Source organism: Pseudomyrmex gracilis, unplaced genomic scaffold (assembly GCF_002006095.1).
Source record: "Pseudomyrmex gracilis isolate BER0280 unplaced genomic scaffold, ASM200609v1 scaffold_128, whole genome shotgun sequence".
NCBI lineage: Eukaryota > Metazoa > Arthropoda > Insecta > Hymenoptera > Formicidae > Pseudomyrmex > Pseudomyrmex gracilis.
Window position 1 is genome coordinate 412,838 of NW_018020712.1, and position 24,955 is coordinate 437,792.

At 40.9% G+C, this 24,955-nt stretch overlaps 1 protein-coding gene across 3 annotated transcripts in view; it reads left to right on the plus strand.

Moving 5' to 3' along the window:
* LOC109856631 (gamma-aminobutyric acid type B receptor subunit 1) overlaps nucleotides 1-24,955 on the plus strand; it is a 75,838-nt gene that overhangs the window by 33,073 nt on the left and 17,810 nt on the right. For all 3 annotated transcript variants that reach the window (XM_020432132.1, XM_020432131.1, XM_020432133.1), the window contains exons 4-8: nucleotides 1,681-1,785; nucleotides 2,441-2,506; nucleotides 11,757-11,954; nucleotides 15,271-15,495; nucleotides 16,121-16,181. In XM_020432132.1, coding sequence (XP_020287721.1) covers nucleotides 1,681-1,785; nucleotides 2,441-2,506; nucleotides 11,757-11,954; nucleotides 15,271-15,495; nucleotides 16,121-16,181 — 655 coding nt within the window. The remainder of the gene's footprint in view (nucleotides 1-1,680; nucleotides 1,786-2,440; nucleotides 2,507-11,756; nucleotides 11,955-15,270; nucleotides 15,496-16,120; nucleotides 16,182-24,955) is intronic.

Here is a 24,955-nt window from a genome sequence, read left to right on the forward strand (position 1 = left end):
TATTATATAATATATAATATATATAATATATTATATAAATAAAAATATAAATAAAATATACCTACATGTGTGGGTGGGTTTCAAGTCTCATATTTAACGATCCAATACATATAAGAGTATGAAACTAGTGAAACTACAGGTGGAATTTGCATTACGCGTCGGTTTAATTTTGAACAATAGAACGAACAAAGAACGTTCAAGTGTCGGATTATAAAACATTAATAATCCATTGAATAATCGAAAAATTACGATCACACTGTGTGTGATAAAGATCTTTCGCGCGTGGAACGTTATGCGGATTGTGCTTGACGTTTAATCGCGAATTGAAAATCCGGGGATCAAAAATACTCACTTCTATATAACGCCTATTATTCATTGCTTTTTACGGTAAAGAGATCGAGATCAAGTGAAGTGGAATTCAATAGCCGAAATAACGTCGAGAGCGCGCATATGTATGAGTAGGTATACGGACGATAATGCGCGATATATATATATATAAAACGAGAGAAAGAGATAACGCACACACATTTTCCGCTTTATACATAATATTTATCTCTCTGTCTCGCTTTGCGTATAACCGCGTATTTAATTGCGAGCTACACCGCGGAGAGTTCGTTTGTGCACGGTGTGACGTGCGGTCTCTGTGCACAGTCAAGTTTCCGTTATGTCGGCTTTAATTAACTTTCGATTTGTGTATCCGCGCGCAACGCCGCGTCAACCAAAGTATCCCGCCGTTCTATATCACATTCCGATTGACTCTCGGTCAATTTCTGTCATTACATTGTAAGAGAGACGCACTGCGCATCATCGCATCCGGAAATTCGAAACAAACAAAAAACAAATACGATAACGATAATTATATAAAATAAAACTACTACGTCACCGTATCAATTTTTAAAAAACGCCAAATAAAATAACAATATAAGAATAAAATACGATTTTATTGTTGCGTTTGTTTTGTTATTTTCACGCTGCGCTACAATTTTTCTGTTTAACGCGAACAAATTGCGCAACTTCATTCGTGACAACTGCGAGATGACGTTCTTTTTTTTTGTTTTTTTTTGTTTTTAAATAAAATTATTTTCTATTTAAACAAAATTGATTTTGTATACATTTTTAACGAAGCTTGCACAACGGAAATTGTTTGTTTCGAAAGCGGCGGTAAAGAGCGCGAGTCACGGAAATGCCGGGGGAAAACGACGACGCCCACCGCGTCGCAGTTTACATCCGCATCTCGTTAAAATTCATATTGTTTCCTAACTAGGCTTAAACTACTTGCGAAATAAACGGTTCGTTGATGCTGTTGGACACGTGCACAAGCGACCGCGATGCGACAGAGCGAAATACTCACATACGCGCGCGCGTCTCATACATATGCGCGCGCTTCGGCGTTACGAGAAAATTTGTGCAGAGATTACGCGTCGCCGATTTAATTGGCGTGATACAAACGAGACCACTCACGGCCGCAATTACAAAACGAACGACGTCGAGACGGTCCTTTTCTCGAATAACAAAGCGGAACCGCATCGTTCGTTGTCGCAACACACGATGGATATTCGTCAGGATGACATATGAGATTCTTGTTTCGCCCTATTTAGGGCGGGACGAACAAATGGCACATATCGCTCTCGCAACTACATGTGTTTCACGTCGCAAGTATGACGCATCTCTCTGTTACAGGCGGTAAACGATTTGGTCCAGGAACTGGAACAGGCGAATATCACGTGCACCGCCACCATCACGTTCGCCGAGAACGATTACAAGGAACAACTGCGAACTTTGAAGGTAAACTTCTCCTCGCTCGAAACCTCCCGTCAACACACATTTCTTTTTCTTCTTTTCTTTGCAGCTCGACGACGACAGAGATTTGTAACGATCGCGCGCGCAATTTTAGGAAAACCAGGGTTGTGCGCGAGATGGTGATGGTTAGTCCGGCGGTTTCTCGACCGTAATTCGTCTCCTTTGAAATGCAAACTTCGTTTTCGCGAAGCGAACGCGCCGTACAATATCGATTGGCCCCCGATACGGACGAATCGGAATTAAATTTGCACTCGCGCACGGCATTAACGTGTGCGAATTAACCTAATTTTACGTGTATTCGCGCGCGGAAACGGTCGAGACACACTCGCCGGCAATAGCTTGATGACAACTTGAACGCAAATTGTTTGTTGATATTTAATTCAAGCCGAGAGACAGCACGGAGGGTAAAAATTTAATTTAACGCGGAACGAACTGCGAATACAAGTTTTAAGCGTGCAATTGCCCCGCGCGCTCCCTCTCTCTCTCTCTCTCTCTCTCTCTTTCCCTTCATCAGAGTCAATGATTGCAATCAGCGTTAAACGCGGTCGTGCGACATTTTATTGAACTGAAACTTTGACAACCCTTTTGCAATATATATGAAGGACGTACGAATCACTTCTTGTCGCTTTTTTAATTGCAGGACCTGGACACCAGGATTATCATCGGAAGTTTCTCTCCGCAATTGGCGCGTCGTGTTTTCTGCGAGGTAAGTTGCGAGAAAAAAAAACAATTCTAATAAAAGAGAGAGCGGAAGAAAAAAATATACAACTCGCGCGAGTCTGTATAGTTGGAAAATATTTTTTTTCAATTAAACGTGTTTCTTAATCTAAATTAATGAGATCTGTCAGGCGTTAATAAAGACAGAATGTCGCGTCGGTGAAAGTCTAACTAAAGAATGACGTCGTGACCACGTCTTCAAGGGAGGGGTAATTAATGACGCTTTTAGCGTAACCCTCATAACTCGTGTGTGTGTGTGTGTGATTTCAATGAGATCAGATCGACTCTGTTCATTCATCTCCGAACTTACCGTCAATTCGAAGAAATCTATTTAGGTGATTTCCTGCGAGCAGAATTCTCAAAGGTTTTGTCCGAAACACAGTCCGAAGAGCAGCGAAACAGAATAAAGAGCTCGGAGACGGTAACATTCGCAAAAACTTTGCGCTTTGTTGCGCGCCTAACTGACTGCGAAATTCATTTTAAAAGTTCAGCTCTTTCAGATTATATACCTTCGGGAGAACGTTATTGTGCCCAATTATCCTTATTAATTATTATCCTTATTAGCTGCGTTATCTCCATTATCTCCTCTTTTATTAGCATTAGGACGGGGAATGGAGTAAAATGCACTTTTATAAGCACGTTCTCAATGAAATTGCTCAATGAAATTCTTTTATAAACTTCGGTAACTTTCTTTAACGACAAAATTGTCGAATTTCCGAAGCAGAAGAGAAGCGAGTGTAGTTCGAAGTGTTCAACGAATTTAAAGTGCTCGAAAATATTTTCGAATGAGACGACAAGCATGAAAACAACGCGATGAATTTTTGAACAAAAAAATAGCCAACATTTATCATATGTAGCGATATCTGCTCGGCTATAAGAATTCATTCCCCGTGCTCTCATTTTCGTCGACATGCAGTATATCAACAGTTTCCTTCGAACTTCGCAAGAGAGAGAGAAAGAGAGAGAGAGAGAGAGAGAGAGAGAGAGAGAAGCTCAACAATACCTGCATCATTTCTTGGATTTTACGAGCGCTCGGACATGGAAGCAGTTTGACGATGGTTTTTTTTCGCAAGCGCCTACAAAATTAGAGTGAAAAAACCGGAACGCTTCAATGCTCCATTTGGACGGCGCGGCGTCATGAAATTTTCAACGGAGCTCTATCACGCGCGCGCGCACCCGTAAAACAAAAACCATGAAACAATTTTCTATTTTTCGCACACGCGTGACACGTCCGGTTGTAACGCATATACGTGTGTTGTGCAGCAGAATTTTGGTTTTTCTTCTATTTTTCTTTCGCGCGAATAAAACAGCTCTAGCGCGTATCAAGTGTATCTATTTAAAAGAAATAAAACAGATGCTCGGACATCGGAGGTGTAGCAAATATGTGCTTGCGCACACACACACACATACACGCGCGCGCGATACGCCAAAGTGGAACGCCAGAGTTTACCCTCTCCTTCTCCTCCGCTGGTTTTTGTAATTTGAGACCGAATGGTTTGCAGGGGCTTTCGGAGTCTTGTTTGTCGTGCGAGTTTCGAAGTGTGCACTCGGTCGCATAGTGATGAGCATGCAGATTAGGAAGCGGAATATACGTAAGCAAACAAACGGATTGATGTTATCAATCGGGGGAATGGAAACTCTATCGTGGTGTTGCAGGTCGCGCTCGCGCTACTTAACTCACATCACTCGCGAAGAAAAACCTCACCGCGAGCGAATCAATGATAACGCCGGCTTTTACGTGAGAAACTTCGCCGAAGTAATCGTTATTAAATTGCGAAAAGTGCGCAAATGCCGTGTAAGCACGAAATACGGAACGTTAAGAGATTGTCTTAACTTTCAAACGGGAGAGGGAGAGCAAATAAGAATTTCGTAAAGTTGCTATCACTCTACTTAGGCGAACATTAAGAAAATGGTGAAAGTTTCATAAACGAGTAGCGCTTCTCTTTTGTTCTCTTGTTATTGTGTTCGTACGTAATAACTGTTTTCTCCTCTTGGGACTCTTTATAACTGCAATTTCTTGCTCGCGCAATATACAACTCGGTTGGCGCAGTTGTACAATTTATCACTGATACGTATGACGAATCTTATCGATTTAGTTAAATAGAAAAAAAAAAATAGCTAAAGAGAGCCGTTAAACCTCAAAAGTCAAGTGGAAAATGCCTGAGAATAGAAAAATAATGTTTAACAATAAAAATAATACAAAATAATTACAACAATTTTAACTGCTCGTGAAAATTCCAAACTAAGAATTAGAGTCGATAGATTCTGCCGAATGTCCGTGTAAAAATAAATATATTTTCTAAATTTTCTTAAACGTGTAAATTAATCACGTAACACACATCGGAATTTGAATTAAAATTTAATTCGAATTTAAATTTAATTTAATTCGAATTAAAATTTAATTTAATTCGAAAATTCACATAAGATGCTTAGTTTGCATCACGAATATGTGAAATACGCAATTTCACATATTTCCTCCTCCCTTCTATAAAATATATTTATACTTGCGCTCACATCCACCATATATAGGCTCATAGTTTGACTCTAATTCTTAGTTTGAAATAACGCAAAATATTGAAAAAAAATATAAATTAATTATTACATATTGTGTTGCATTCAATTGCGCAATAAATTACACTGGACAGTTGGATATCGTTGTTTGTTTCACTTTGTTCATGGGTGACCATTTCAATATGTTTTCATTATACCTTCTTAATTGCCACTTTGTGGCGCTAATTGAAACACAAAAGGGGAGAGGGAAGAGGAAAAGGGAAACGCTAAATTTCGCCGTAAAATATCTATCTTTGAGAGGGTCTAGCGGACTGTATCATTTTTGCTATTAAATTTCCGGTTATCTAATTTCTCTGCGTGCACATCACACGGCAAGCATCGAGTTGAAATTGCAGTCGGTTCGTTCGCAACTCCCGGAATATACGTGCTGCTTGCACAACCTGCCACAAATTACCAAAGTTGCAATAAGTTTCTCCGCGTTCTCTCCCTTTTCACTTTTACGTCCGACCTCCTCTCTCTCTCTTTCTCTTGCTCTTTTTTCCTTCGCCCACGTTTACTTTGCGTGCGATGCTTTAAATCGTGCTGTTTAGTGTTCCAGGATTTTACGGTTCATTTTCCAGGATCATCCACGATGTTTTCACAGCTGCGTTCCTGCGCTAGATTAACTCGTATATCTAGAGATATTCAAAACTCGTCCCTCTCCCCTCATATAGCAATAACACTCGTATGCTCGTTTATTGCACACTATGTTATATTTTTACGCAGATTTATTATGGCATTATATTATGTAGAATCCATTGGTGGATTCGCAACACTCACAATTTACAAAATTATTTGCAAAGTTACAAATAAATTCAAGAAATAGAATTGTACAGCCATACGCTCGATGTATGTGTACAATATATATATATATATATATATATATCTTTAATGCGCCTAAATTAATACATATGGAAAATTCGAATTGAATAACAATTCTGAAATTCGGTGTCTTTTTCGCATTTTCAACGGTGTTTCGCATTGAGATTTTTTACACTTTATTGGAGGGTTAAATGGGTGATTTATAAATATGTAATGCAAAGCAGCATCCTACATGAATTTTAGAATTGTCATTCCGAAAGTTTTTTGTTCATAAAATTATCTCAACCAATTTTCTAATAACCGCGTAATTTCATTCTGTGCATTTAACGCGTACGTAATTATTCTGCTCTTTTCTCTCTGCTCGTGCTCTCGTTGTAAGTCGCGTTGACCCTCGTTCTCATTTAGCAGATATCGTGTACTGCGCCACATAGTCGAAGGACAGCCCCATTGTATTACAATGCGATCGTGTGTGCCAACGTCAGCGTCCAGCATGTACATTTGCATTGAAGTATATCGGTTTGCCTTACAAGTTAACTCGAGCCAGCACGTAACGTACATGACATCTTACATATGAAACACGTGACACCTTAAATGTCCATGTACCTATTTCTCTTCACCCGTCACGATCACTCCCACGCAAAATTTCAGCGTCAAACACAAGGGTAGTTTCAGACGATATATAATCTTTGATGTGAGAGATAAATATTTTCTTTTACTTATATCTTGCGTGAACGAAAAACGCGTGCGTTCAAATCAGAAATTACGAAACGTTTGACGTTAACGTTAGATTACAGGATATTTTTCCGCTCGCGTGTGATAAATTGACGCGTCGCATCTGTTTTCCTGCAAATGGAAAGTTTTCTTGGGGAGAAACGCGATCCTGACATCGCTCTCTCGCTCTTATCGGTCAATTACATAAACGACGCGCGATAACGAATTTCCGGGTGCGCGCATTTCGGGACGGACCGACTTGATCTTGAACGATGTCACATAACGGCGCGCGCGATTCAATAACGCGATTGTCAGCGTTTGCGAATTTGATCAATTCCGCGCGACGCTTCCCTCTAAACGACTCGTTCGGGTCGTCGTTACGTTTTCGCGACATTTATTAATATTCCGCGCCGGATCACGCGCTCGCGCCGTTTTTTTTATTCCGGTTACACGGAATATAGGCATTGTTCTTGTTACCGTGAAGCGTCTGTGCAAGCGTCGGCACAATAGTATCGCGAAATGAGAAGCAGATATGTACGGACACACAACGAAGCGAAATATCAATATTTCGTATGGAAGATGATAGATAGATAACATCTTTTTATTTATATAAGCTATAGCAAAAAGATCATATTGTGCGCTTTTATAACTCGCGTTATTTATGATACAATCATTGTGCGCCACCGATCGATATATTAGATGCGAATTTTTGCAGAGAAAGAACTAATATTTTCCTCTCGTGCTCTCTTCCCTCCTTTCTCTCTCTCTTTTGTATTTCTTTGCAGTGACTGTAAGATAACAAAAAAATATATGGCTTTTTTCCTCGCGCGCAATTTTCTAGTTCTACTCCCTTTTGTTTTGTTTTTACTCCGTATCGATATTTTGGTGATGACGCGTACGTAACGAGCGCTCGATTTTCGCGGGTGAACAAATCTTCCTCTATCAATCACCGTAGAAATGGACTAAGCCGAGAAACGACATACGTTGAATTGCGGCCCGCCGCAAATCTATTATTCTATATATTGAACGACAAGTTTTCTCGGAAAATTAACGGATACAACACTAAAAATTAAACAAGCTCGCGAGAAGATGAAACAGAACATTGAGACGAAACACAAAATATATGTGTTTTTTATTGAATATAAAACCTATACAGAAGTTTCGATTTTTTTATTTGATTTAGTATATACAAAACATCTAAAAAATAACCAATAAATAAATAATGTCTTACCAATGATAATTGAAGTAGCAATTAGTAGGTTGATCACAGTGCAAAACGTAACTCCGTCCCAGTAAAACACCAGAGACAACCGAATCCACACCACAAGTTTGCAATATGTACCAAACAATCTTCACACAGAGCCAACATACAAATACCCCGGACGGTACAAGGTGAAATGACAAGTTGCGCAAATTATGCAAGACAAACACAAGGAAGTTTCCCAGTGCGACAATAATTATTTAACCCTTCAGTGCCAGACATAAAAAAATGATCTACGAGTTGTCTAGACCGAGTCTGTGAGATCCATGCGACTTTAAGTTTGAATAGTTTCGCAAAAAGCAATATTTTTCAATTTCTTTTTTTTTAATCAAATGTTGAACAATTCTGCGTCGACCAAAAGAAACAGATTGAAAAAATCTCCAGTAGTTTTAAAGATACAAGCGTTTAAAGAAGATCCTAATCATTTTTTTTGACAAAAAGCTTTTGTTTAAAAATTCATAACTTTTTGTATAATTACAATTTTTACAAAATTCCAACGCAGTTTTGTTGTAATTTGCACGGACTTGTTTGTACTTTCAGGAACAAAAGTGTCTTCTAAAAATTGGAAACTTAAAAACATTTCACAATGGGTTTCTTTTGAGACGTTTTTTAAAGAATGCACTTTTCTAGCGTTCAATTTTGATATGCAATATTTTGGAAAAACAACACGTGACATTACTTTTATCACGTGTCTTTAAAAACGTGACTAAAGTAAGGTCACGTGACAGGGAGAGAAAAACATCACGTGACTTTACTGTAGTCGCATGTTTTTAAAAAACGTAACTTTGATTTTTTCTACCAAAGAGAAATGTGATCTTCGGTTTCTCAGTGTTTCGGACGTAATAATGATAGAAGTTTCTTGCATTTTAATACGGAGCATCTCGAGAAACTTTTTCTCTCGGGAAATGATCCTTTAATAAAAATAAAGGAACTATAAAATAAAATAACTTCTGGCGCTTAAAATTTTTGTACCTTGCCAATGAACATCACATTCCGTATTAATTCTATATTCAATGACTGGTTTTGTGTGTGCCGTCTGTTTTCTGATTTTGTGTACAACAGTAAATGAAAAAGATTCAAATAAAAGAATCGACATACACGTCCGTATTGGTTTTATATTCACCGGAACACCTTGTGTTTTGGCTCGCGTTTTGCTTTAATATTCCGTTTCGGATAAAATACTGTAACGAGACATCGAAACCGCATCGAACGAATCGTTCGCTTCGAATAAGCAAATACTGCACGTGCCCGCAATAGTCAATAATTGATGCAGTTAAAACCGATTGTCTTCGATCAATTAGTTGAAACGTGCAAAGCTTCATCGCGACAAAAATAACGGAAACGTCCGAAGATAGAAACTCCGTTAGTTTTTTTTTTTGTATTTTTTTTTATTTTCACGATTACACGCGTTGTGTTATCCTTTTCCGTGTTGCGTTCACGCGCACGTGTGTTAACATTGTATATCGGAAAGTCGTAGTTTACTTAAAGCGGAAGCGTGCAACCATCTTCTTTCTCTGGTCTCGGCGCCGGGCTACAAATAATCCCTCGCCATTAAGTGCGCCAGCGTGGCCTTTTGCGCACCGAGTAACAACTTTTTATTACCACTTTTAGTGCACTAGCTGTTACGCCTGTAAAGAAACGCGCGGCAACCTGATTTACGAGAATGCACTCGATTCACTCTAGGTTTCCTTTTAGATTCTCTCTAAGAACTGATACGTTTCCTCACTCTTGACTTCGTCGAGTTCTCATTTCGAGTAACGGTTATCTAACCCCGTACGGAAGGTATGTACGGGGAAGATCCCGAAAAGTTTCGCAGAGAGACATCCAATGATACAAGGGCGCGTCTTTTTTCCGACAATTTCTGTTTATTGTTTTATAAAATATGATTTTTTTTCCTACTTTTATCGCAAAATAAATTATTATATTTCTTACATATGCGTGTTTTTTATACGGAGCAAACATATTTCATCGCGATCATAGATTATCGCGTGTGTCTCTCGTAAGAAAATAAATCGATTGCACGAGTGGAACAATCGCCGGGAGAAAAAGACGTCGACCGAATTGCCAGATCCGAGTATATTTCGTAAAAACGATCTATCTACTTCACCCTCGCTAACTTGACCGGCAAATCGAGGAGGCGATATAAAACGCCCTAGGCAGATGTTACAATGCTCAAAGTGCAGGTCCGGCAAAGCTGCCAACCGTTAAAGCTGCGACTGAACCGAAAGAGAATTCTAGAGCGGAAGACGCGAGCGAGAGTAGAGAACGTTCCGGAAGGTAAAGGGGCACGGAAAGACGAAGGAGACACATGACGGGACATAATTTACAAAGACAACCCGGAGGGTACGCGCGAACAACCCTCTTCTCGACGTCATTTCTCATTACACCGGAACATTCAGCCTCGTTACGCGATCGTCATAAATATTTCCCGCCGGAATCGCCGTTGACCTTTCCCGGAACGGAAAATGTCGCTAAGATTTTCCGAATCTGGTCGTCCGAGATAATTACAACTTAATTCTGTTAGTAACTGTCTCACGATAAATCGAAGCGATGCGAAAAATGAAGCGATCGATAAGTGAAACGATGCGTTTGCGTATCTCGTCGGCGTCGTTTTGAACCTAGTCACGAATAGAAGCGAATGCGATCGATCGCGATAACGTCGCGCTATCGGCGCGGCATTGTGAGCTCGTGTCTATTGTTCGACCGCGATGAACCGCAGCAACATGTTCTTTTAGACTGTAATGTTTAACATTTTTGCTAAAAGCGAAGTATTGATTCCGCACCAGAATTTCAATGCTCATTATACTAAATAGTGATTTCAACATTCGCAGCATTTTCGTATTTCCAGTTTAGTTGATTAAATAAAAAAAATTGACTTTTATAAAAGAGATTTATAAATTTGATTTTTTATCAATAAAAAAATTTAATAAAGATTGAGAATATTATCTACGCAATAAAATTTTAATTACTTCAATATTATCTATTATTATATTTATTTTCTTTCTATGGTCAGGTTTTATTTATTTTTTTTTTATTCTTTTTTATTGATAAACAATCTGCGCTCCGAATAAGAGAAAACGAAAAACGTTTATCTCTCTGGGACGTGTGTCGGTCCCACAACAATACACTCGTGAGAATTCTTAGTTACGTTATGTAAGAATATATTCGAATCTAAAGTATAAATTTCAGTTCTTACAAAAAATTTTTATAAATCTTAGACATTCAAACAGTTTACTAGCTATAGTCTCATTTATTTTAGATCTATAATTTTTGTTATTTCTGTTTTTATTTACGTTTATGTTGTTGCACTTAATATTTTTACTATTATTATTCTACTATTGAGAGTTCTACGCGTATTAGTCAGCGATACAAAGTGTGTATTCGAGCGCGTTATCTTTGCGAACGTTTTCTCTTGCCGACGGATGCGGACTTTCTCCTCTGCTTTCCAGTATCGTTCGCTCGTTACCCGTTTTCACATTCAAACCTGTAATTCTTTTATTGATAAACAATCAGCATTCCGAGTAAAAGGAAACGAAAAACGTTTATCTCTGGGACGCGTCGGTCCCACAACAATACACAATCTCTCGCATTGCAAGAATTCTTGGTTACGTTATGGCCTAGTTTGCATTTTTGTGGTAAGTGAATCAAATAAAATGTAATTTTTTCAATGTGAAAAATTCTGATGTTTACACTGTTAGAAATGTGTTTGATACACGTACCATTTTTATATGATACGCGTATATTAAGCGATCGGTGTAAACTAGGTCCATGTTGAAGCGCATGTGAGAGAGAATCTCGAATATAAATTCAGTCTGAAATTTTAAAACAACAAAAAGTTATATACCGTTCGAGAGATAAGCCCTTCTCTTGCGAAATATGTTATTTTTCGTTGTAGGCCTGGAAGCTCGGAATGCACGGCGGTGATTACGCGTGGATTTTGCCGGGTGACACCGACCCGTTGGAGATGATAAGCGACCGGCATGCCGACATCGAAGAATGCTCGTCTTCTCAGCTGACGCAGACTCTGGATGGCTTAATCATTGTCAAGAGCCACGACTCGGTCGTCGGGAACGTGATGAGTGACACGGGTTTGGTACGTTCTCTTTCTTTCTTTTTCTCGAAATTCACCATAAGCGAAGTAAATCTCCTTCAATCTGCTACGGGTAAACGAATAAAAGATTAAGGAAAAACGAGGTAAATGACTCGATCACTCGAGAAAATTTAATGTCTTCGTGTTAAATTGATTTTTCATCGAATCCTTTTTTTTTTTTTTAATTACTCATGTACGCATGATACCACATTATTTTAGATAAATTTCACACAGAGTGACAATTAGGATTTATTTGAAAGTAAATGATTATTACTTCGTAACGAGTAGACCGAGAACGAGATGAATAAAACGCTATTTTGTAAAATAAAAAATCTTGTCAAATTTTATTATCATAAGTAATGAAATATATATTTTAATAATTTAAATATTACATTATTAAAAAAAGAGACAAACATTTGCTTGCGCGTTACTAATGGTATGTGTTTTCAAAATGTTGTTCATCGGAATTTGCAGCCGCGTTTTCAAAAACTTTGAAAAATATTATTCAACATAAATAATATTTTTTTACATTCAATTCTGTGCAAATTCCGATGGACGACATTTTGAAAATATATATACCTTTAATTACATTTGCGCAAGCAAATTTTTGTTTCTCTTTTTAATAACGTGTATTTGAATTTATTAAAATATTATATAATTGTCTCATAATTACGGCAATAAAATTTGACAAGTTCCGCTCGACAAAAAATGGTGTTTTATTTATTTCGTTTGGTCAATTTGTTACACAAAGTAATAACCACTTACTTTCAACTAAATCCTAAATTGTCACCTTGTGTAAAACACTAGACAAAAATTATAATATAATCTCTAGAATTCTTGTAACTAAGTACTTTAATTCTAGTAATCGGTCCGACCCGCTGAGCGCCGTGACCCCGTTCTCCCCCTACGTCAATCCCACAACTATAAACGCATGTGTAATCAAGTTCGAACGACATACGTACGTAAAATCCTCGAATTTTCTGCTTTCCTCGATCTCTGCGTATTTCACGACCAATTTCGAGAGTCTATTTCCGCAGCATCTTACATTTATACCAGTTATAAAATGTGTACGAAGCTTCTATCGTGTAATATGTCTTCAATTAAAAAAAATATACGTGAGGGGAAAAATATCGTTCTTGCCATTACTGCTAACGACAGCGATAATTGCGTTCTATAAACGGAGCGAAGATGCGGAAGCTTAGTCGCGGAGCCGTTAGCAATAATAACCCCTGGTTGCTCTCTTCTTCTCTCGCTGCTTCTGGCAACGTAGCGCGTAATAAATGAAGTCCCGCGCGAGGAAATTGGAGTACGCAGGCGAAGAAAGCCGAAGGTCTCGTCCCCGCGCTCTATACAAGAGAACCCGCCTCTATTCCTTTCCATTCTGTTCCATTAAAGATCCGTATAGTAAACGTCAAAGTGGAAAAGAGAGAAGAGCGCGCGAGGAGAGGACGTGGGCGATTGCGCGCGCCTCCTTTCACACGTTAGATCTTACGGATGGGTAATCAGTCTAATGACGACGAGCCTGTCCATAATCGACACTCGTGTCAAAGTCTCGCCGTCGATTTTTGAGCACTCTCGAAAATAACAAGTCACGGGAATAGAACGCCCACGCTATGGACTTTCTTGCTGCTGCTGCTGCTGCTGCTGCTGTCGCGTGTGAATTGTGCACGTCGCGCTCTTTTCACGTTATATTCGACCGACGTTTTCTGCCGAACGCGTTTCCAATATAGAACTGTCCCTAGCTACGTGTCGTGAGACACATTTCTTCCAACGGTATGGTCATGAATAATTTCACGTTATCGCCCGTGTAATTTCACGTCTCCACGACAAAAATAACACGGCGTTTGACGAGAAGGTTTCTGACTGTGTCGATATTGACAGTCAGAACCTTTTGACCGGCTAAATTCATATAGAAGATATTAATAGAACAAGACGATCCGATGATTTCGTTGATTATACGCCACGTTGAAACGTTTGCGCGTCGCAATAAAAATATCAATTAAGTATTGGGATCGATACGAGCCAATATCGTCGGACGTACGTGCAAAATTACATGTATATTTATTTACTTCTTTTGAATCACAAAATGCGGGAAATCCGAGTTTGACTCCTGGCCAAAGTGTCTTTTTCGCAACAGATTTTTTAATTTTTGTGGTGATAAATCGGGTATTTCACACATATAAGATGCAAGTTAGTGAATTTTTGAATTAAATTTAATTCACCAATTTCCACGTGTATTAATCTACACGTTTACAGAACGCAAATAATTATATATCGCATGTAATTGCACGCACATCCGACATATTGGTACTCGTATCGATCTTAATACTTACTGTTGGTTGTACATTGATATATTAACGAGTTTCTGAATTAAAAATCTCAATACTCGCGAAAGTCGTATTGTAATAATACGAAGACCGGAAACGGACAACACACACATGTGTGAAATACGACGAGTTTAACGTTCTTTCGAAAGTATAATCGCGCAACTTTACGGCGCACACGAGATAAGTACGGGATACAACGTTCCGAAAAGTTAAGCCGCTGGAAGAGTATTTCAAGTATGCTCGACAAAGGGAAAGGCCGACATCACTATTTTCCTCTTCGGTGCGCAATCCTCAAAGTTCCGATCCAGAACATCAAATTATAAATTCAAGTGTACGTCACACGATGCTTGAGCGAGGTATCACAGAAAGCGCGACCGTACTTTTCAACTAACTTGTTGGAAAAAGGGACGCTCATTACGCGCTAATCTATTACGAACTATTTGCAGTCACTTGCTATGATTTATCGCATTTTCAAGAAAAATGTTCCACACGCTAATTTAATTCTAACGAATAGCAAACTGCATCATTGTAGTGCGGCTTGAAGTGCGCTGTTTATCGATGTTATCTTAAATAAAAACATCGTCAAACGATAGAATATTTTCTCTGCTTTTTCTTTCGCGAATATTATCGCACAGCTCTCTCTTTCACAACAAGTAAAAATGTTAAATTAATATGAAATCAAATTTTTTTTCTTCACGCTCAACGCGTATCTCGTTTTTTTTCTCTGTCTCTCTCTCTCTCTCTCTCTCTCTCTCTCTCTCTCTCTCTTTCTCTCGAGTGAACGAGGGAGAACACATACGCGCTTCCTCGTTGATGCAAACGACAAATTAAATTTACGCTCGTTCGTCAATTCGAGCTCATCCGCGTTCTCTCTGTCTCTCTCTCTCTCCCCTCAATTTTTTTAATTAATTTGAACGGGATTTGCGAGTGTTTCGCGAACTGTGTCCGTTCACTTCATATAACGTGTGTCGCACACGTTGTTCATTTTGCAGTCCAGCGAGAAATTCAGGACGGAACTGGCTAATAGAGGCGTCGCGCACTCGAAATTCGCGGGGCAAACATACGACGCCGTGTGGGCGATGGCGTTCGCCCTCGCCAGAACCGAGGTCTTCCTGAATCGGCAGAACGAGAGCATGGCGAACTACAAGCACACGAGACGGGACTTCACCTATCGTCTGTTGGAGCAGCTTAAGCTGCTGCACTTTGTCGGAGTTTCGGTAAGGAGAAGTTTCGGCGCACAGCCGAAGGATAAATAAAAGCGCTCGCCTCTCCCCGAGAGAACGACCGTTTATTACATACGTTCGCAAAACCCAGTGAGGGAAGCTCCACGCCACGCGGAGGAAAAGTACTGAGATTGACCCGCACTAAATCCGCACATACAAGACATTTACTAGGGTAGCTACCTGCATCCCCGTGTTGTTCACGGAGAGATTCTCTTTGGCGTCAACTCTCGGAGAGTATTATTTCCTTTAACAGAGGAGAAACGTCGAGCACAGTTTTTTAAAAGTTGGAGTGACGACCGAGGAGAGAAATGAAACTTTAGACAAATTTTCTTTAAAGTTAGCGCAACGTTATAACTTTCTCTTTTCTTTGATGTGATAAAGTTTCGCCAAAGTAAGATCCCGTAATTCTCGCGCGCGCAAAATCGATACCTACGACGATATCGTTAATTTACGAACGGTGAATAATTGGCCTCACGTTCCAGTTACGAAACTCTAATTGCTTTTTTATATTTTATGACGTTACCTCGTGTACCCTACCTTCACGTGTCGTTCTTTCGCGTCTCTTTGTCATTTCATACATTTGTTGTTTCACACGTTCGCTCTCTCGTTATGTTCGCAGGGACCGGTTTCTTTCGACGATGCCGATCGCGTTGGAATCACGGCGTTTTACCAGATGCACGGTAAGTTCGATTGAATCACGCTACAAGTGGATATCGCTGCGAAATATTTGCAATTAATGTTGCAATTATGTGTAAAACGTTTTTTCTTACAACACATTCGCGAGACATTATTCGAACATCGCCAAGTTTTGCTATTTTTTCAATGGATATAAATATACAAAATGTCGCTTTATCACACCACGCTATATATGTTTGTTAAAACAAACAAAACTAAATTTTAAAATGACGTAGAACCACGTTGCCGGTGTTAATTGCATTGTGTGCTCTCATATCCAAAGACAACAAAAAGTGTGTCGAGAAAACTTTTGTCTTAATTCCCGGGGAAATTTCTCTCCAACGAAACTTTTCCCGAGTTTTAGAGGAGGAATGTCTAAATTTAACGATTCAATTGGCGCAAACTGGAAGGAATCAGGCAAACTCTGGTCGGTTCGACGAGAGTTTGCCGCGATAAACGCGCTATTTGTTGAACCGAGCAAGATTCACTGACGAATCACCGAGCGCTGGACCGCGCTCTCTGGACTTTGCGCTTCATTCGTTCGGCCCTAATGTCAACAACGACGTTAAATGCGCACAATGGCTTCCGCTAGAACGATAGAACGATATAACCGCCGGATTGAAAGCGCTCGACAATAGCCCGCGTTCTAACGACGCGGAATATCGCGTGTTCCCTTGTCAGGGGATAATCGGCGCGTGGACGCGCGTATAATCCAATTTATGAGTTTTCTATTATGAGGTGTGTATATATATATATATATATATATATATATATATATACATATATATGTGTGTACACGTCGCCTCTAGTATCCCGCTAATGCGTTTTGTTTACGAGCATTCCCGCTTTAGAACCCCAATATTCTCGATATTTCTCTGTACTCGCGCGGTTTCGCGATATCTACGCGCTCGCGCGCGCGCAATACACAGCACAACAGCTCTCTTTCAAATAGAAAACCCAATCCTCCTTCTTTTAGACGTCGCTTTGCATGTTACGCGATCGCTGTGAATCTCGAAACGAGAATATTCGTTTCCTTCGCTTTGATATGGAGAATCTTCCCCCCACCCCCCTCCCCCTCAAAAAAAGAAAAAAAAGATCAATCTCTCGCCGTTATCGATGCCTCGCAAATTGCTTCGATCTCTCGAACATTTTTGTAAGTGCTGATACGTATCTGGCGAAGCGTGTCATGCATTTAAATGAATTGCCGCCAGCGGCAATTATATTCCTTTTTCAGAATTCGCACACACACACGTCGGATAACGCAAATTTTAACGGCAAATAAATCAGTTGTGTTCTGTCTTCTGAAAATTGAAAATTACACACACGTTTGTTCATTTCCCGTTCCCGTCACGTTGTTAGACATTAATAAATATTTTAAATCAACACATAAATAACATTAATGCGCTCGAGGCGGTCGTTAAAACTGCGAAGTCGACAAAACAAAAATAACACACACGCACCACCCGACGTCTGTCGTAGCCGCAAATGCTGACGCGCGTATCTAATTTTTGATAGTCGCCGCGCGCGCGTTGTTCCCTCGTCGCGTTTTAAAAATAATCATACACACGGAGCGAGACGCGGATGCAACGCGACGGTATTAAATTAAAAATTAGTCTTTATCGTTATAACGCTAGATTAACGTTGCGTCGCCGCGCGCGGTCACGAGGTATATATGTATGTATGCATGTAACGCGAGTTAATCTCTCGAAAAAAAACACACATACACTGCGGAAAGGTCTCGCAGGTTAATGACGCGCTTCCTGTGATTGCTTTTTTTCCCGGTCATTTTCTTCTGCCGCACGCATTCGCGCACGAGCGCGAATTTTGACAAAATTCAAGTTTGTTATAACATTGCGCAATATTTTAAGTGCGCGCGGTAACGAGACCGCACGCGCATCTCGCTGTTTCAGCGAAATACGTCGCCTCTTTTCCGATATGCGCAAATAGGATTATCCGCATTTGCCGCAAAGAGGGACATAAAGGGAACGGGATATGTGAACGCACATACACAAACGATGCGGTAACCGGTTTTCATTAGCGTTTGTCATCGGAGAGAGATAAGCTGTTTTTAAGTTAGGTTACTCTCTTTTGTCAATTTTCCGAATGGCTTGGCCATTGTCGTTCATATATTTAAGCTATTTGTACCAGTTGGAGTCTTTCGCGTATCGCGTCCGCACAATAAATTCGTTGAATCCCCGTTGAGAGGAAGATATTCATTTCCGCACGATTGAGTTTTATATCATCGTGTGTCGTAAGGATTTTATTATTAATCGATGAAACTTACATGTATCACATCGTCCTCTTTAGCGCTAATAAAGTGCCGGAGAAAACTCGGCGCGACATTCCCATTTGTCCGGAACCCTTTCCCTTCAAGAGAAATCGCCCCAGACCTGATATCTCGCGCGAACTGCTTAACTCGGCGTAACTCGACTCTGCGAGAAACTGCGAACTTCGTTCGCGGAACTCGGTATTGAATTATAAAACTGAGCGCCTCTTGTGCTCAAAATTGCACGATGTTTCTTGCCACATGTGACGCATCAGATTTGCATTTAATCATCCTCTTATATCTTTAAAGTTTGAAACTGAAGTTAAGCACTTAACGTCTTTGACCTATCTCGATTTGTGTGTGTGTGTGTGTGTGTTTGTGTGTTAGAAACAATATACACACAGGTGATTGTATTCGGGACATCGCGGATTATATTTCGCGGCTGTGTGTGCAAATCGGTTCGCTATTTAATCTTTTGCGGACAGACATGGATCTACCAGACCCGCTCAAAAATTGCGCATCGATAGTTTTAGTAAAAATTATTTTTTTTTTTAACGATTATGTCTTCGAAACTACTAGAGAGTTTTTCAATTTGATCGATATTTTTTTATCGACGCAGAATCGTTCAAATTTTCAATTTAAAAAAACGCAAACTTGAAAAAATAATTGATCGATTGATTTAAAAATTGATTTTTCGCGGAGATATTCGATTTCGCGCGGATTTCACAGACCCGGTCTGTCTGACTCGTAGATCATTTTTGAGGTTTGTTCACGCAGGGTTAATAATATTCTGTAACGCCGTTTAAACAATCGGAACGTCATAATGCGTGCAATCAAACGTCTCTTGGCTTAACAGAAAATCGATATGTTATCGACCACTTATATCGTGTTGCCTCAGGTTACATACGAGTTAATTAAATAGGTTTACGCACGTATGCGTATTGCTGATAGTATAGTCAGGTGCGGCAACATTTGCCGCGTGTATTTAGCAACGCTACATCGATGAAGATATCAAAATCTTAAACGCGATTCGGAACATTACGCACGTATACGTTACGGGAGATAACTCGGTGTTGAGCCGATCACGTTCGAATCTCGTCGCTTTATCGGTGATTCGGAAGGAATGCGTTCGCTCTGGACGCTCATGCGCTTTGAACGTCGATCTATCTTTAGTCCACATTTAAAAAGCAATATAACGACGCTTAAACCGTCCAAAACGAGCGCGCTCGGAGTCTCACTAGAAAAGTGTGTCGAAGAGCTATAGAAGAGGCTAAAAGCATGCTGAACATACCTGTGCAGAGACAAATCTGAGATTACATGTTCTTAAGCTCTCGACACACGAATTAAATGAAATTCGAAAATGCTATTTATTTTTCAACTTAACATTTATGTGTGCAAGTTCAACAAAGAATTATAATATTTATACATTGCCAAATATATAATATACATACAAGAAAATATAACGCAATAACCAAAATTAATTAAAGAATAAGAGTGTGCGGCTACCCGAGCCTCGGGTCGCGTCGGACAGAATCTCGAAAGTTCGTCCAACACATAAATTTGTTCTGGCATCTGTATTTTCAGGATGAAATTCTTGGTTCGAGACCCGATATTCGATTCGGTCTTAAACTTTTAAGATTAGTTTTCTTTATTAAAAAAAAAACTAATCAAATAACAAATTAAACAACAATTCAACAGTTCTGTCCCAGCGAGGTAACAGTAACGTAACATTAATGTTATAATTTCACAAAGTAACAGTAACGTAACATTAATGTTATAATTTCCCACTCAACGATATGTGACTGCAATGTAACATGCCTTGTAGCAGTTATATTGTTGAGTGGGAAATTATAACATTAATGTTACGTAACTGTTACTTTGTGTTTGCTGGGGTATAATAATAATAGGACGGCTAACACGTGACGGCTACGAGACCGTATCTTTGTATGTCAAGGCGTCAAAGAGAACAAATATTGCAACCCTAGACTGAATCTATAAGATTTGATCAAATCAGGTTACGCATCGGACAACCAAACCTATCTTGATCGGTGTGTCCAGTAATTCCGTCTTAACCTCAATATTTTAATTGCGATCAATCACTTGCGATTCCGTTAAATTAAATGCACCGTGCGCAACTTTTTTCTATGGATTTCCAATACGGCATTAAGTCTTCTAACATAGTCCGCTATTTTTCTGCGTGATATTTCAATATTGGAAAAGCTCTTTTTCTCACTCGTTTTTTTTTTTTTTTCAGAAATACAACGGACCGAAAATCCGCATAAAAAAGTTCTTTGCAGGATTTATTTCCCGAGATAAATTGACTAATATTTGCTCGCGAAATTTACGGCTTCTCGACGGTCTGTTTGCGTCGCGACAGTAACTCCGCGTTTGCTTTTCTGTGTTTCTCTCATCTGGTTTGTAAGTATATAAGTTGCACAAACTTTTTCTCCCACACACAACGCGTGCGATGCTTTTAGCTTCGTGAAAATTGTTAGTGTGAATAAGTGCAGCCGCGCGCGAGAACGAAATTAAGAAGCTAATCAAATATACGAGAGCAAAAGTGAATTTTCAACGCGCAAAATCCGCTTACTCGGAGGCAACTCGTTGTCGGCCGATCTTAAATTCACATTTATTAAGACCCGAACGAGTGCGCGCGGCGCGCGACAAATCGCTTATTCAGTTTCTTTTTTTTTTTTTTTTTGTTTTGCGGCGCGTCACGTTATAGCGTCTCGCGACGGCGAATTTTATTTTTCCGTCGTCGTATACGGAAAGCGGAAGCACCGCCACATGGTCGAGAGAGCGAGTTAACGTATCCTGAAAATAAAAGGAGCGCTTAAATCCCCCGCCGGCGCCGAAGTCTAATACTCGTAAGAATATCCGTGAGACACGAGAGGAGAGGGAAAGAAGTTTCCCTCGCGTCGCAGGGAATAAGGAGCAGGTCAAACATCAGGTCGGCCAATGTCGCGGCGGCGGTTTATGTACCTCCCTCACCGGATACCGCAGTCGTTCGCTATATAATCGTGAAACCAGGATCGTCTCCCGTCGTGAATCTCGCGATATATAACACCCCGCGAGATTGACAATATCCGACCGGTCGCTATCAGCCGAGTAAAAAGTTCAATGAATTATTAATGAGAATGGACTCTCGTCGAAATCGAGGGAAGAAAAAGCATTGAATGCGGACGCGCGCGCGCGTACAAGCAAAGAACCTAGATGTATTTTTAATGATATTACCGCGCGCTAAACCAATATTTTCCATCGTTCGCATTCGACCTCACGGTGTGACGCAGGCTGTTCCTGTTTATCGGATTACAGGCAATGATAATGGCCGAGCTTAGTGCGCGCTTCGAGCGACGAGAAAGGAAGAATGTCATACCCCCGTTCGGTATTATCATACATCGTAAAATTTTGCGCGAAAGCTTTCGATCCGAAAATGGTTTTCGACCCTTACCCGTAGAACATGGTCACCGTTACCGCGGTAATTAACGCGTCGGTATAATTACAGCGCGCGCGGCGCGTCAACACCGCACCTCGATGTGCGCTGCGCGCTGCGGTCAAATAATGGAAAATGCGAGGTCGCAAAACCAAGATAAATGCCGTCGTAATTGCTTTCGCATTACTCTCGCGAGAGAGATGTTCGCACACGTTCTCGTTGAAATTTATCCTGCGCGGAGAAAGAGAAAGAGAGAGAGGAAGAGAGAGAGAGAGAGAGAAAGAGAAAATGTGTTGATAAAATTGCAGATGCAATTTCAACTAAATTAACTATTTAGAGACGAAGAGGTCGTCCCGGCTGCCTGAGTTGTCAAAGAAACGCGAGAAATCGTTCCGCGTCACGCATTCGTATGAAATTCTCCCATGACACTCGCAATCGAAAATTGCGTCATTAAAATGCAAGAGGATAGAAGTGCACGCCGCGGGCAGGTGGTGCGAAACGCCGCACGTTTACGGTTTTCCGTTTCTCGAAATTTTTGAATAAATGCCGAAAATTCGTCAGAAATATGTGTGCGAAATATAACAGCGGGGCGAAAATCTTCGTGATGGAAAACGAGATTCGAGTGCGGTGGCATATCGACGTGTGTGGAATTTTCGCACGGGACGAATTTTTCACGCGATGTAACCGCGCCACACGCGCGAATATCGGCTTTTCCGACTGATACAATTCGCGACGCATACGCGCGCACCGCTACCGAGCGGCGTTACCGAAGGAGAAAGGATCCGGCCGTCTTGCGCGAATGCACACACGTGATTCGTCCCGGAGAGATTCTGGTTGCACCGACGAGATTCGAAATCCACGATGTGCCGCCGGCGGCGAACAATGGGTCAAGAGAACTTGCTCTCTCTCTCTCTCTCTCTCTCTCCGCGGCACAATACCGGCACATAATTCGAGTGGCCCCGGCGCGGAAGCACCGGCCTCCGGTATGCTCACGATTCCGGCCGCAGAATTCTCCACGAAATTAAGCCTCCTATCGCGGATGTATAACGCGCGCGCGTATTCGCTCGCGCCTCCGGTTAATATGTGCGAGAGACGAATAATGGGCGGAGATATTGCGCGATATTTCCACTGTGTCGCATACGCGGCAGTGGTATTGCCTTATGCTACTTCCGACGCGCATTCGGAATCGAGGCCGCGGCTCATTGTTTCTCGGGCCCCGGTGCGGTGTGTTTGTCTCTGTAACCTGTTGTTTGCCTAAAAACGACAACGGAAGGAGACTCAAACAATCTCTTAAAAGCTCCGATAGGGGAAAAAAAAAAAAAAAAAGAAAAAAAAGCTCCTTCGGCTCTTTTGTTGCTCGAAAATTGCTCGAGCGAAAGTTCATTTGAATGCGATGAATGTTTAATGCGTATGAATGTGGACGCGAGTTTCAGTTTAATCGACGTTGTTGCTACACGTTGCGGAGAGATAAATTAATTGTTTCTCATTATCAGTTGAGAGGAAGGAACATCGCTTAGAAGGATTGCACAAGCATCCTCCCTCCCCCTTTCGAGTTATCGAATCCCGTTGCAGCTTGAAAGAGTCCGACAAAGTTCCCGACGAATATTGGCATCCATCTCGCCCCACACCACTCGGCTTAACAAAGAGAAACCGAACACTTTGCTTAAATTTGCGGATCTCTTCCTTCTCTTCCCTTCCTCCTTTCCCTTTTCTCTTTCCATTGCTTGAGATTTTATTTTATTTTCAACGCTCGTAATTCTTCGAAAACTTTCGACGAGGTTGCGGTGAGATCACGTTGCGCGGCGAAAAAACCGCACGAGAGAATAATTTTCCGCTTCGTGGAAAATCATCAGTCACGTGTCAACGCAAAAAAATTATCTTCGCGGCGAAAAAAAGAAAGAGAGAGAGAGAGATGTCTTTCATTAAGACGGTTTTTAGATACAATTCGCTAAAAAGCGTTATGAACTCCGTCGCGGATAAAGTGACGACACTTTCCCTCCTTCTCCCGAGTACGCCATTTTCACGCCGCGCCGTTTTGATAAACACCCGCTCGCCGCCGTCTGCGGTATATCACGCGCTCATCGCTCAACTCGTTAACCTTGTTCGGATACGGGCGCGAGGGAAGCGTCTTCTTTTTTAGCACCGCGTCGGCGGCATCGATTTCAGATAAAAGTCAACGAACTGGCACGTAGTATTTCCGGCACCAATAAGCGACTACAGAGAAGGCGCGTACAAAGAGCCTCCCGCTCTTTGGACAAATTAAATAGCATCGACTGACCGCTGCGCTTTTCCCACCTGTGACCTATCTTCCGATATTTTTTTTTTTTGTTTTTTTTGTTTTTGGTTTGTTTTTTTTTTTCTTTTCTTTTTTTTTTGTCACACTATGCGCTCGTTTTCACCTGTCAAACTTCCACCGCAATCTATCACAATTCATGACACATGGTAAGTCGCGTTGAGTCGCACACGGCGGCTTTTCAGCGGCGATACGTTAGAGCTGAACGGACGAAAATTAGGACAACCCTCTGTCTCTCTATCCTTCGTGTAACAAATCACGGAGGAAATTGCTTGATAGCGCGATATCTATCACGTTGTCTATCACGCATCCTCATTTGGGGGATGTAATGACCGATGAAGGGAACTCATCCGGGGAGAGACGGAGCGAACTGACTAGACAATTTCACGTGTGCGATGGGTCAACCGAGGGTTACCGAGGCACATATATGGATATATAGTAGCGCAATATATGACAGATTTCGATACGAGACACATGCGTTACGAGACATACTGCGTTAACGGTTATCGAGTCGACTCTTGGCGCGCGCGTGTTCGAGAGCGCGACTTGAGAGAAAAAGCAGCAAGGTGATAAACCAAGTTATTTGCATATCACGTCGGAGACGTGAATATTGGACGTGAACGAACGGGAAAACTGCGGCGCGCGATTGAATCCCACTTTATTTACAGCAACGAGATAACCGAGAGTCTCGTCTCTCTGACGATCTCCCAGGCGAGATTGGTCAAATGGACTTGTATCGGGTATTTCGAAGATCTTCCGCTTTCTCTTTTTCTCTCTTCCAAGCAAT